We start from the raw sequence: 14105 nt of genomic DNA, 5'->3' as shown, positions 1-14105 counted from the left end.
CCCATCCCCGCTATTGAACATTTTATTTATAGACCGAAACGAGCCATACAATTTATTCCCTTGTTGGTTGGACTAGGAATCACCACTGCTTTTACTACAGGAGCCACAGGCCTAGGAGTCTCACTAACCCAATATACTAAATTATCCAATCAATTAATCTCAGATGTACAAACCTTATCCAGTACTATACAAGATTTACAAGACCAAGTAGACTCGTTAGCTGAAGTAGTTCTCCAGAATAGAAGAGGTCTAGATTTGTTAATGGCAGAACAGGGAGGGATCTGTTTGGCTTTACAGGAAAGATGCTGTTTTTATGCCAACAAATCCGGAATCGTCAGAGATAAGATAAAGACCTTACAAGAAGAGCTAGAAACATGCAGAAAAGACCTGGCCGCCAATCCGCTTTGGACTGGACTCCACGGACTTCTCCCTTATCTCCTACCATTTTTGGGCCCTTTACTTACCCTTCTACTCTTTCTCACTCTTGGGCCTATAATCTTTAATAAGCTTATGGCATTCGTCAGACAACAAATTGAGGCCTTCCAGGCCAAGCCTATACAGGTCCATTATCATCGCCTTGAGATGTCTGAACATGGTGAGTCTTATCTGTCCTTATAAGACCACCTCCCCTGTGAGCTGAACTGGACAGTCAATGACGGGTAAGAGAACACCACCCCCAATCGAGCCTAAGACAGGAGGGCCACCCCTGCCGCTGCCTAATCCCATGACGGGCTTAAAAGGTGGGGATGAGTTGACCCAACCTAAGACAGGTGCAGTTCCCGAGGGGCTATCTCTCATCGTGAAATAATAAAAAAGGGGGACCTGTCCGGAGCCGCGTGGCCCGGCCATAGCGATAATAATTGACAACTGATGCCTGAGCTCTATAAGTTTCTACTCTATGCCTCCTTCCTAGATTTACTTTCTTCCCTGTTCTGCTGTCTCATACGCCAGTACAAAATGGCACTCTTCTGGGTTCTTCACCACCCATCTTCCTGCACCCGGGAAGATGATCAACTTACAGCGCAGGCGCCATTCCGCACCACGGAAAATTACCAACGGACGGCGCAGGCGCAACATGACGTCCCATCGAAGAAACCGAAACCTACCTGGCCACGCCCACCGCAGGGCCACGTCATCGCCCTGGCCCAACCTCCGCCCCTGCTGGTCTATATAAGGCATTACGCTGCCACCAATAAACCAGACTTGATCAGGATACTGTCTTGTCTCCATTTCTCGTGTCTCTTGTCTGCCCGAGTTGCCACTCCCTCTTCTAGGGTCTACGTTGACGATCCCGCGGGACGGGACACCATGTGAGACAACTTCCTTTTTCTATGTCCTGGTGAAAAATGCTAAGTATTTTTAAACAGGTACAAGGGCATGGAGGCCTGCAGGGAAGACACTGTACAGAAGGAAGGTCTATTTTTCTTTTTTTTTTTTTAATTGAGGCAGGGTCTCACTCCATCACACAAGCTAGAGTGTCGTAGCACAATCACAGCTCACTGAAGCATCTACCTCCTGAGCTCAAGCAATCCTCCCATCTCAGCCCCTCAAATAGCTGGCAACACAGGCATGCGTCCCCCTGCCTAATTTTTTTTCTCCATTTGTAGAAATAGGGTCTTCTTATGCTGCCCAGGCTGGTCTCAAACGCCTGGACTCGAGTGATCCTTTCACCCTGGCCTTCGAAAGTCCTGGGACTACAAGTATGAGCCACTGTGCCCAGCCCTATTTTTCAAACATATTAGAGAAATGACTAGGATGTAACCTTGACAGTTCTGGATTAAGCAGGATGGAAAGACCCAAACTAGTCATATGGACAGTTTTCTGTCCTCTTCTCTTCTCTTCTCTCCACCTTCTGAGAGAATGAGCTGAGCATGGTGGTGTGTCCCCGCAGTCCCAGCTACTTGGGAGACTGAGGTAGGAGGATCACTTGAGCCCTGTAGTTTGAGGCTGCAGCTGAGCTATGATTGATTGCACTCCAGCCTGGGCGACAGAGCAACACCTTGTCTCTAAAAAACAAAAAACAAACAAAATCATAATCCCTTGACTTGGCCACTATATCATCTGACAGAAGACATGAAAGGCTGGAAGAACTGCCCAGAGGCGTCCCACAGGAAATTCCTCCGTAGGGAGACTCACCAAATCGGCAACCGCCTCCCACACTGACAGTCTCTGTGCGGTCTCCTTAGACCACAGGAAGGTGGAGGTGGACGCCACCAGTGCTGGAGGGGAAGGAATTTCCATCCTCGAACCTGCGCCTCCTTCCTCTGCAAGTCATTTACATCTTCGCTAAAGGTGTTCAGACAGGGTAGGGTGAGTCTCCTGGATGCCTATTCCACCATCATGGGAGAACTGCTGGGCGGCTTCAAATACATCTAATGTGTTTTGGGTTTTTTGTTTTTTTGAGATGGAGTCTCACTCTATCACCTAGGCTGGAGTGCAGTGGCACAGACTCACTGCAACCTCTGTCTCTTGGGTTCAAGTGATTCTCTTGCCTCAGCCTTCTGAGTAGCTGGGATGACAGGCACCCACTACCACGCCCCGCTAATTTTTGGATACAAACAGGATTTCATCATGTTTGCCAGGCTGGTTTCGAACTCCTGATCTCAAGATGCAGTAATCCCAAAGTGCTGGGATTACAAGCATGAGCCCCCACGGCCTGGCCTCTAATGGCTGTTTATCATGTTTTCTCCTACTCAGATCAATGTAAATGCCAAATGGACTTTCACTTAAGATCCTAATGGGGAAACAAAATGTCCATCATCCTGTCTCAACCAACACAGCACAGAATCAGAGATACTGGGAAAACATGCCCACGTGAGAAACACAGCGTGAAAACGCTCCAGAAAGGAGGAGTTTCTTCAAAGTACTGGTTGCACTGGTTTCATTCTTCTTGCACAAGGGAACCTTGGAAAAAAAGGGGCTGGCCAAGTTTACCCACACACACGTGGGTATTACCAAATTCATCCACATGCCCAGGTTTCTGTGCAAACAATCTCCCTCTAGCACCTGCACCTGTGTTTCTGTCTTGCTCCTCCAATAGGATACAAGATTTGCTTCTAGGATTCTAAAGTGCATAGGTCAGGCAGGGTGCAGTGGCTCACGCCTCTCATCCCAGGACTCTGGGAGGATAAACTAGGAGGATCACTTGAGGTCAAGAGTTCAAGACCAGCCTGGGCAACATGACAAGACTCTATCTCTACAAAAAAATCAAAACAATAGCCTGGTGTGGTGACACATGCTGTAGTCCCAGCTACTCAGGAGGCTGAGGTGAGAGGATCCGTTGGGCCTCGGACATCGATGCTACAGTGACACCATGTCACTGCACTCCAGCCTGGGCATCCGAGTGAGACCCTGTCCAAAAAAAGGAGATAATGGTATTTATCTCTCTGTGCAGTATTTATCTCTCTGTGCCTGGCTTATTTCTCAGAGCATAATGACCTCCAGTTGCATCCACACTGTTGCAAATGAGAGGACTTTATTCTCTTTACAGGCTGAATAGTACTCCATTGTGTACAGACGCTGACGGGCACATGGGTTGTTGCCCTATCTTGGTTGTTGTGACTTGTGCTGCAGTGAACCTGAGAGTGCAGGTATCTCTTCATCGTATGTGATTTTAAGCTACTATATTTATGGTCCTTCATTCCAGCAACCATGCAAGACTAAGACAGTATGAAGGAACATGAGAGAGATATCAGAAGTCAACCAAAAAGGGGAATCTTCTAAGAAGTCAGTTTTAATTGCGGTGACACTACAATATTGCTTCAGGAGAATTTCCAACATATCCCTGGATGCATTACAATTTGCATAGGGGCTATGATCTGAATTATGTCCCCCGAAAAATCGTATATTGATGCCCTAATCCCCAGACTTTAGCATGTGGCTATTTGGAAATGGGGCCCTTGAGGAGTTAATTAAGGTAAAATGAGGTCATTAGGGTGGGCCCTGATCCAATTGGACTGCTATCCTGGTAAGAAGAGGAGGTTGGGTGTGGTGGTTCATACCGTAACCACAGCACTTTGGGAGACTGAGGCAGGAGGATTGACTGAGGCCGGAATTTGAGACCAGTCTGGGAAACATAAGGAGACTCCATCTCTAGGAAAAATGTGTATATATAAGCTGAGCATGGTAGTGCACACTTGTGGTCCCAGCTTACTCAAGAGGCTGAGGTATGGAGTGTTGCGTGGGCCCAGGAAGCCAAGACCGCAGGAAGCTATGATAGCACCACTGAATTCTGGCCTGGGCCAGAGCAACATCCTATCTCTAAAAAAACAAAAATAAAAAAAGAGGAGATGAGGACACAGAGAGGGATGGCCCTGTGAGGACACAGGGAGAAGACAGCGTCTATCTAGGAGAGAGGCATCAGAAGGAACCAGCCCTGCCCACACCGTGATCTCAGACTTCTAGTCACCAGGACTGTGGGAAAATTAATTTCTATTAAATAAGCCACTCAGTCTGCGGTATTTTGTTATGACAGTCAGAGCAAACTAACACAATTACACCCTGCATTCATTCTCAAAAGGACTCCTGTGGCTTCAACCTCCAAAACAGACCAAGAAACCTGCAACTTATTATCTCAGTGGTGAAACCCCGTCTCTACTAAAAGGACAAAACTTACCTGGGCATGGTGGCAGGCACCTGTAGTCCCTGCTGCTCAGGAGACTGAAGCAAAAGAAACACTTGAACTGGGCAGTCAAGGTTGCAGTGAGCCGAGACTGCCACTGCACTCCAGCCTGGGTGACAGAGCTAAACTCCATCTCAGGGAAAAAAAAAGTCTGCCACCAAGCTCTGCAAGACCTGGCCACCAGGAAGGCATATGCAGTTTCACACTGGGGAGAAGAGGAAACTGATGGACAGAAAAGGTTCACTTTTTGGAGACCCTAAGTGTAGCAGGCATTGTGTAATCATGTGCCTTGATACTTCCTTTTCTTTATTTTTGACATAGGGTCTTGCTCTGTTGCCCAGGCTGGAGCACAGAAGCACCATCATGGGTCACTGCAGTCTCTACCTCCTGGGCTCAAGCAATCCTCCTGTCTCAGCTTCCCTAGTAGTTGGGACTACATACAAGTGCATGCCACCACACTCAGCTACTTTAAAAAAATTTTTTTTGGCCAGACGTGGTGGCTCATGCATATAATCCCAGCAGTTTGGGAGGCTGAGGTAGGTGGATCACAAGGTCAGGAGTTCAAGACCAGCCTGGCCAAAACGGTGAAACCATGTCTCTACTAAAAACTACAAAAATTAGCCAGGCACGGTGGCAGGAGCCTGTAATCCCAGCTACCTGGGAGGCAGAGGCAGGAGAATCACTTGAACCTGGAGAATCGTTCTCCAGGTTCTCAAAAAAAAAAAAAAAAAAAAAAATTGAGATGGGGTCCTACTACATTGCCCAGACAGATGAGCTCATGGGCTAAGCAATGCTGCCACCTCAGCATCCTAAAATACTGGGATTACAGGCGCAAGCCTCCACAACTGGCCTCCCATGAATTTTTATTTTTTGAGACAAGGTCTCTGCCATCCAGGCTGGAGTGCAGTAGCATGATCTCAGCCCACTGCAGCGTCAATCTCCTGAGCTCGCGATTGTCATGCCTTCGCCCTCGTTTGATTTTCACAAACCATGTCTCTTCCTGGAGGGGGCTGTCTGCTGCTTTCAACACTTTAACGTCTCCCTTCTTTGCAGCGTGCCCATGAACTGTAGTCCCAGCTACTTGGTTGGCTGAGGTGGGAGGATCACTTGAGCCCAGGAGTTCGAGACCAGCATGGGCAACATAGCAACACCCATCCCTACAAAAATAAATAAATAAACTAACTGAGTGTGGCAGTGCATGTCTGTAGTTCCAGCTACTTGGGAGGCTGAAGTGGCAGGATTGCTTGAGCCAGGGAAGTGGAGGCTGCAGTGAGCTATGGCTGCACGACTATACCCTAAACTGCACTACAGAGTGAGACTCTGTCTTTAAAACAAAGAAAAAAGAGGTGGTGGCTCATGCCTGTAATCCCAGCACTTTGGGAGTCCGAGGCAGGTGGATCACGAGGTCAGGAGATCAAGACCATTCTGGTTAATATGGTGAAACCCCATCTCTACTAAAAATACAAAAAATTAGCCAGGCATGGTGGCAGGCGCCTGTAGTCCTAGCTACTTGGGAGGCTGAGGCAGGAGAACAATGTGAACCTGGGAGGCAGAGCTTGTAGTGAGCCAAGATTGCACCGGTGCACTCCAGCCTGGGCAACAGAGCAAGACTCTGTCTCAAAAAAAAAAAAAGAGAGAAAAAAGAAAATAACGCTAATGTTGTCATGGTGGAGCTTCTGCCCATAGAGAAACTAAAGTACATAGTGTACCCGTCCAGTACTTGGCATCAGTGAGTGTCATAAGAACAACTGTCGATAGTGCCATCATCCATTCATTTCTTTATTCACACACAGAGTGACCAGCTTGTCCCTGTCTCTGACTGCGACTTTCCTGGCTAGCACTGAAGGTTTCCCACCTCGGGAAACCCCTGGCACATGAGGAGGGTTGATCTCTCTATCCATGCAGTGGATGGTCTTGGGCACGCACTAAGTGCCGGGTCTGTTCTCTGAATGTGGGAGATGAAAGTGACTCCAACACACAGAGGTCCCGGCACTCTTGGCATCTATGTTCCAGCAGCGGAGGCAGGCGGAATGCTTGAGCCCAGGAGTTCAAGACGAGCCTGGGCAACACAGTGAGACCCCGTCTCCTTTCTTAAAATAAGTCCTGCACATGTATCTTAATTTAACTTAAATTTAATGTAACATGCATTTTAACTTAAAACTAAATTAAATTTAAAAAATAAAATGAAATAAACAATGAAGAGGAGAAACCGGCAGGACTTCTATCCTTGGAAATGTTCTCTGATGTGTAATATTTTATCTCATCTCTTGGCATTTGTGTGATGCACTTAAATGGAAACTGTCATTCCCACATGCATGAGCCGGTTTCACACGGGGCAACCACACAAGATAAACAAGATTAAAGGGCTGAGCTCCACTTTCTGTGTATTGTTAGGCCACAAACAACACTCCTAATTGCTATGTCAACACTGCCCACAAGGCTGCTGATTTATGCACACAGTAAATCTCACCAGTTCAGATGCCATTCGTGCCGGCAGCATGCTGGTGTGACAGACAGGGTGGAGATGCCACGGACTCAATGTCTGTGTGCCCCTAAAATTCCTGTGTTGAAATCTTCACCTGCAAGGTAATGGTGTCAGGGGGTGAGGCCCTAGGGAGGTGACAAGGTCATGAGGATGGAGCCTCATGAATGGGATCAGTGCCCTTATAAAGGGACCCCAGAGAGCTCCCTCACCCCTTCCACCATGTAAGGACACAGCAAAAAGGCACCATCTATGAACAAGGAAGCAGGTCCCCACCAGACACCCAATCTGCCATGTCTTGATCTTGGACCTCCAGCCTCCCGAACTGGGAATAAATGTCTGTGGTTTGCTAGTCAGGAGGCTGAGGCAGAAGAATGGCATGAACCCAGGAGGCGGAGCTTGCAATGAGCCTAGATTGCACCGCCACACTCTAGCCTGGGCAACAGAGTGAGACTCTGTCTCAAAAAAAAAACAAAAAAGCCACTCAGTCGGTGGTGTTTTGTACAACAGCCTGAATGAACTATCTTATGGTATTAATAAGACCCCAGCAACGAGGAGAGGAAAGGAAAATTCTGCCCAGTTTAGGAGAACCTTTTATTCTTTAATTCCCAGTATCCACCCCTGCATCTCTTTCTTCTCCTTTTCTTCTTTCTGACTTTACTACATGACCAGGCATGCCCACAGTACCAGTGGCATTATCAGCACCAGCTCACATTCCTTCCCTTATTTGGGAAAAGACTGGCTCTCTAGTTCACCACAGACGACCGCTTCCTCCTCTCCCCTCTCTCCCATCATGTGCCCACCTTATCATTAAAGAAAGTTTAAATGTTAAGCCAATCGGGTCTAGTTTAGATTGTGCAGTCTGACCCCAGCCAACGGGGAAAGGACATAGGGACAGGAATTGCCTTACGAATAAAAACTTCTACTCTCCTTTGTTCGGGGTGCTCTTGGGGCAATCAGCCATATGGGAGGGCACCCTCATGTGCAGCAGTAAATTTGTTTTGCTGAGAAATCCTTTGTCTAAGGGCTCGTTTTCCTTACAGCTCCAAGCTTTATTTCTAAAAACCAAGGACGGGATTAAAAACTACCAGTATTAAACACTTCAGATTTCAGAACCATGTATCATTAATTATGAAGATCTACTAGCTCTTAAAAATATACAGTATTTTCAGATAGTATACCACGTGAAAGTTAAAAAAAAAAAATGTGTTGAGGAAGACCAAGTAGTCTGTGGTGAGGGAATTCATTCTGCACCATGGTTTGGAGGGTGGTAGCTGCCCAAATCCACACACTGGGTAAAACTGCACAGAACTCTATACACACACTTGCAAACACAAATGGGCACCTTCTGAAAACTAACAAAGGCTGAACAAGCCGGGCACGATGGCTCATGCTTGTATACAATCCCAGTACTTTGGGAGGCTGAAGTGGGAAGATTGCTTGAGACACCAGGAGATCAAGACTTGGCAACATAACAAGACTCTGCCTCTACAAAACATACAAAAATTAGCCGGGTATGGTGCATGCCTTTAGTTCCAGCTACTCGGGAGGCTGAGTTGAGAGGATCACTTGAGCCCAGGAATTCAAGGCTGGAGTGAGCTGAGATCACACCACTGTCCTCCAGACTGGCCAACAGAGTGAGATCCTGTCTCAAAAAAAAAAAAAAAAAAAAGTTGAATGAGGTATGTGTTCTCTTTAATAGGGATATACCAACATCAATGACATGGTTCTGATATTGTCCCACAGATATGAAGACGTCACTATGGCGAAGCTGGCTGAAAGGTCCGTGAGACTCCAGGTACTGTTTTTGAAATCTCCTATGAAGTCTGTATTTCAAAATACACACATTTTTAATATTGGTCTAGGAACTTTGAAGTCTTCCTCACAGTAACCATGTAGGATAGGTTCTGTTATTACTTCCCTTTTTTTTAAATAAGCAAATGCGAACTAGGTTGAGCAAAGGAAAACGAAATGTGGACCCAAAGCCTGGCCACCGGTTTACCTGCTGAATTACCTCCTTCCTGACAGGTTAACACTCGGGGTGCCCACAGAAACAAGCACTGGGTCGTAGATGCCAAATGATTCAATAAAAACACTTTCGGGAAAAAACCTAAGCTTTTTGAGTTTTGTTGTTGTTGTTGTTGTTGTTGTTGTTGTTGTTGTTGTTGAGATGGAGTCTTGCTCTGTCACCCAAGCTGAAATGTGGTGGTGTGATTTCGGCTCATTGTAACCTCAGACTCCCTGGTTGGGATGGTCTTAATCTCCTGACCTCATGATCCATCTGCCTCAGCCTCCCAAAGTGCTGGGATTACAGGCATGAGCCATCATGCCCATCCACACCTAAGTATTTTTTATCTGATATATAGAGAAAGTAATTCTCAAGTAATCATTTTAAGTGGGAAGATTGATAAAATAAGGCTGGTAGACTGCTGCACAGAGAGTCATCCTCTCTATGTAGTGTAAGTTTTTCACTTCCATAACATATATTTATTTGATTTTGTTTCATTTTTTAGACAGAGGATCTCACTCTATCACCCAGGATGAAGTAGAGTAACATGACTATGGTTGACTGCAGCCTTGACCTCCTGGGCTCAAGTGATCCTCTTGCCTCAACTTCCCAGGTGACTAAGAGTACAGGTACGCACCAACATGCCCAACTAGCTATTATTACTATTTTTTTTAAGAGATGAGGGTCGCTCTGTATTGCCTAGGCTAGTCTGGAACTCATGGCCTCAAGCCATCCTCCCACCACAACCTCCCAAATAGCGGGGACTACAGGCACGTACCACTGTACCCGGTCCAGATTTTCCTTTTTTAAAGCACAATTGTTTTCCCTCATAGAAATAAGCACAGCTTGGTTATATGAACAGAAATGTGAAGAACCAGATTGAAACCCATTTTTTTCTCTAAGGAGTAGTATGGCTGTTCTGATACAAAGTTCCTAAAACTATTAAATCAGCCTTTAAACAAGACGTACTACAGAATCCCTTTATGCACAAAGAAGAAAAAAAAATCCATTATCAGATTTTTCACAAGTGCAAACTGCACTCTTTTTCCTAACTACCTGAACTGGAGGAAACTGGTCAATCTAGGACACTGACACTTTCTTTTCTTTTTCCCTCCGCCACCCAGGCTGGAGTGCAGCGGTGTGATCTTGGCTCACTGCAACCTCTGCCTTTTGGGTGCAAGCAATTCCTTTGCCTCAGCCTCCTGTGAAGCAGGGATTACAGGCACCTCCCACCACGCCCGGCTGATTTTTATATTTTCTCAGTAGAGACAGGGTTTTGCCATGTTGGCCTGGCTGGTCTGGAACTCCCGAGTGCAAGAGATCTGCCTGCCTCGGCCTCCCAAAGTGCTGGGACTACAGGCAAGAGCCACCACACCCAGCCTGTGATTGGCTTTAAGTCATAGAAAATAGGATTGTTCAACTGGCAATCTGCATGTAGATCCCCTCCGCCCACCCCCCAAAAAGTTCAGTACTCCTGGGGGTGCTTGTCTGGGGCCTGAGAGAATTAGGAATGAGTGGAAAAGAGCACTGAAAAGCAAACTTATGTTCCTGCAGGGACAGCCTAGGATGAAGAGAGGTCACACCCAGCCAGACTGGGTGTCAACTCCAGACTGAGACTCGAGCTCGTTCCTCACTCTTCATCAAGCCTTGGAAAAGAGTCCAAAGCTGCTGTAGATTGTGGCTCAGAGATACAATCGTGAAGGCTCTACAACGCTTAGTATATTTTAGAATTTATTCTAATTCTTTTAGGTGAATCACACTTAGACTGCTCTTTAATCAACAATAAAGAAAAGGGCTCGGATAAAATGCTGCAGTTAATGTCACAGCTTTGGTAGCTGTGAAGCTGTCATGAGAGAGTGTTCCAGACACACACACACACACACACACACACACACACACACACACACACACCCCGCCTGGGTCCTGGTCCCCTGCTGTCCAATGAATATGGGATACCTACCTCTCCTGTCACACCCTTGGAGCCCACGGGAAGTTATACTTGAGAAAAGAGCATCATCCTCATTAAGAGAGCACTGACTGGACTGAAAAAAAAACAGCTGACCTCCCCACCCAGCCAGCTTGGTCCCCAGAGGAAATGACACTCTATTTTTTAAAATGAGGTTACCCGCTGGGCACCCTAAGCTAACTTGATGTCAAACTGAGTGGCCCCCTGTCACACCAGAGCTCCTCACCTCTGCCGCCCTGGGGCCCGCTTCCTGCTCTCTGCCCCGGCCTCCAGCTCCAGCTCCACCCTTCCTTCCCAAGAGACCCATGTGGGTGCCCCAAAGAATGACAAACTCTGGTGCTGAGTGCCAAGGAAAGGCTGGATCTCATCAATTTTCCATTGTCGAGTTGTATTTCCACCGATTGTGGCAGCTGAAGCAGTCAGGGTTCCTGCCCCACCCTTCCTCCCCGCAAAACACACACAGCATTAAGATTAGATCACGACAGCCTTCGGGGGGGAGGACCAGGAGAAGAGGGAAAGCAGAAAGAGAGAAGGGAGGGAGTCAGAAACAGAGCAGAGAGACCAAGACAGTAAGGGGACAGGGAGAGAGGCATAGACAGAGGAGGAGAAATGCAAATACACGAACAGGGTCACAGAAAGGGAGAGAGAAGAAAAACAGAGAAAGAGATAGAGAATGAGATAGGAGGAGGGAGGGAGCGAGAGAGAGAGCCTCGTCCCACACTGTCTTTCCAAACTCAGGCTTTATTCGTGGGCCCTTCCTTCAAGGTCTAAGTGGCAAAGAACTCACTGAAGGAAGCTAAGTCCCCTCTTCCTCAGCGGTTCTGAAGGCCCACTGGCTATGCCCGCGGGTCTTCCTATGCCATAAAGTATGACCTTGAGCCCTTGGGATTCCCAGCCCAGCTTCCTCCTTTCCAAAATGTGAGGACAAACAGGAGTTAGAGGGCCTGAGAGCCCCCGCCTCATCAACACACCCAGGACACCCCCTCTGTTCTCCCGTTTATTTTCTTGACAACCAACACCCCACTTAGCCACACAGAGTCCCTAAGAGGCACAGGCGGGCTGGTGACAACTGTTTAAACTCAGCTCCCATGTTCGGTTGGGATATTCTGACCCACTCAGGGCTGTCCCATAAACCAGCGCGTGTCCGGATCCAAGCGCACCGAGAACTCGAAATCTCTGTCAAGCTGCCCATTCGGGGTTAAGTTCAAAGACAGAGGACAAAGGAAACGAAGAAAGCGCCCAATACAATAATTATCCACTTCAGACGAACAAGACGAAAAGCACAGGCAGTGTCAGGACATGTTAGGATCCTTTCCCAACTCCGCCGTCCCCATCCCCACAAAGCCACGGAATACCTGTTCCCTGGAGCCCAGTTGCTCCCGCAGCCCGTGGAGAAACCTGTACACTCCCCGCCGAGGACCCTGCCACTAGGCAAACAGGGAGGCTGGCCTGGAGGAGACCCGCAGGGGCCTTCAGAACTCGCGCCCGAGACCCTGGAGCCGCCGTATGGGAGGCGCACGAGGTTGCCGAGGCGAGGGGACCCACAGGAAGTTTGGTGACGTCGGACCACCCAGCCCCAGACTGCTGTGTGTGCGGTGGATGCAGGGTGGTCTCAGACAGGAGCCGTCGGTGTTCCAGGGAACGCACCCGGCCGGGCCGGTCTGGGGGACTCGCCGGGGCTGGGGGTGTGGGTACGCTCCAGTTCTCTGAGTGGCCCTCTAGGAGACCCAGTGGCAGGGGCAACCCCGCGCGGGGACCCTGAGCCAGAGCGGCGGGGTAGGGCCCTACCCAGGAGGCCAGCACCCGGGGCCCTTTGTCTGACTATAGCGTCCCGGCCGCGCCGCGCGCCCTTATGGGCCAAGTCTCCGCGCGCACTCGCTCACCCACGGTGACCAGCGTGTCGAAGTCCTGCAGGCGGTAGGCAGGCGGCTCCAGCGACCGCGCCTCGGAGCTAGGGCAGAGCGCGGGCACCCAGTCGGGGGTCTCCTCCGCCACCTCTCGGGCGATGTTCGCCGCTGCGGCCTCCTGGCCTAGCCCGCGCGCCTCCATGGGAACGCACTCAGGTCCGGGACGCCGAGCCAGGCCGGAGTGCTCGGGTAGCCGGGCTTCCCGAGACGCAGCCTAGGAGGGCCGCGCGGCGACAGCATCAACGCAGGCTCCCCATGCGCGCCCTAGCCTCCTGGTGCGCGGCCCGGCGCTGTTGACAGAGCGACCGGGACAATGGTGGGGCGGCGCTCACTGCACAAACAGCAACGACCCCGGAGCGAGCAGCCGCTGGCCTCGCGGGGCCGGCATCGAATGCCAGAAGGCTGCGGGAAAGGCGGGGGCCGCGGCCCTGGCTCTGGGTGCGCGAGCCAGGGGGTCCTGAGTATTCCTGGTCTCGCGCCAGCCGCCTGCTCCACCTAGGTAGCCGCGTACGCGCTGATGGGGCGGGCAGAAGCAGCCTGGGCGTGGTCACGCCTCTCCCCGCCCCCACCGAGCCGCGGGGCTAGGGGCGTCACCTTCGCGCAGGCTCCGCAGCCGCCGCTACCCATCTCAGTAGCCGGAGACGTGGGCGTGCGGGCGACTCCAGCCGTCTAGGGCAGGGGCGGCTCTGGGGAGGTGCCCACGCCCCCTCCGCGCCCGGGGTGACCCTGGGGTGGGACCCAGGCTGACTTCTCCCTGGGGACGCACTGGCCGGTCATCCGCGTCGCTGCACCCAAGCCCAGAAGATGGGGAGGCGGGAGGCGAAAGGGGGGAGGCTGGAGGGCCCGGGGACTGGGAGCGCATTGCTCAGCAAAAGTGAAGTTCACAAATAAAACCTGCAATTGGCGTTTGGTGAGGAGTGGGACTCGGATTAATCTGGCTACTCAAGACGCGAGCTGCGCGCGGATACCCGAGAGGGGCTGCTGGGTCTGGGGGACAAGGTCAGCGGCCTGGTGTCGCTATAGGCCTGGTGATTCCAGATTTCTAATTGGAAGGGGAGAGGAAGGGTGGGCGCGACCCGGTGCGTTTCTTTGCAGCTTCCTGTGGATCAAGAATTCTTTCC

At 49.9% G+C, this 14105-nt stretch overlaps 1 protein-coding gene across 6 annotated transcripts in view; it reads right to left on the bottom strand.

Annotated features, from left to right (window-relative positions):
* Positions 1-13529, bottom strand: part of LOC141409539 (cAMP-dependent protein kinase catalytic subunit PRKX-like) — a 102365-nt gene extending 88836 nt beyond the window's left edge. For 5 of the 6 annotated variants that reach the window (XM_074030575.1, XM_074030576.1, XM_074030578.1 and 2 more), the window contains exon 1: positions 12961-13529. In XM_074030575.1, coding sequence (XP_073886676.1) covers positions 12961-13126 — 166 coding nt within the window. In that variant the 5' untranslated portion in view covers positions 13127-13529. The remainder of the gene's footprint in view (positions 1-12960) is intronic. The other variant, XM_074030580.1, reaches the window with a different exon arrangement.
* Between the last annotated feature and the right edge of the window lie 576 nt (positions 13530-14105).

Source organism: Macaca fascicularis, chromosome Y (assembly GCF_037993035.2).
Source record: "Macaca fascicularis isolate 582-1 chromosome Y, T2T-MFA8v1.1".
NCBI lineage: Eukaryota > Metazoa > Chordata > Mammalia > Primates > Cercopithecidae > Macaca > Macaca fascicularis.
This window is presented reverse-complemented; position numbering and strand designations above follow the sequence as displayed.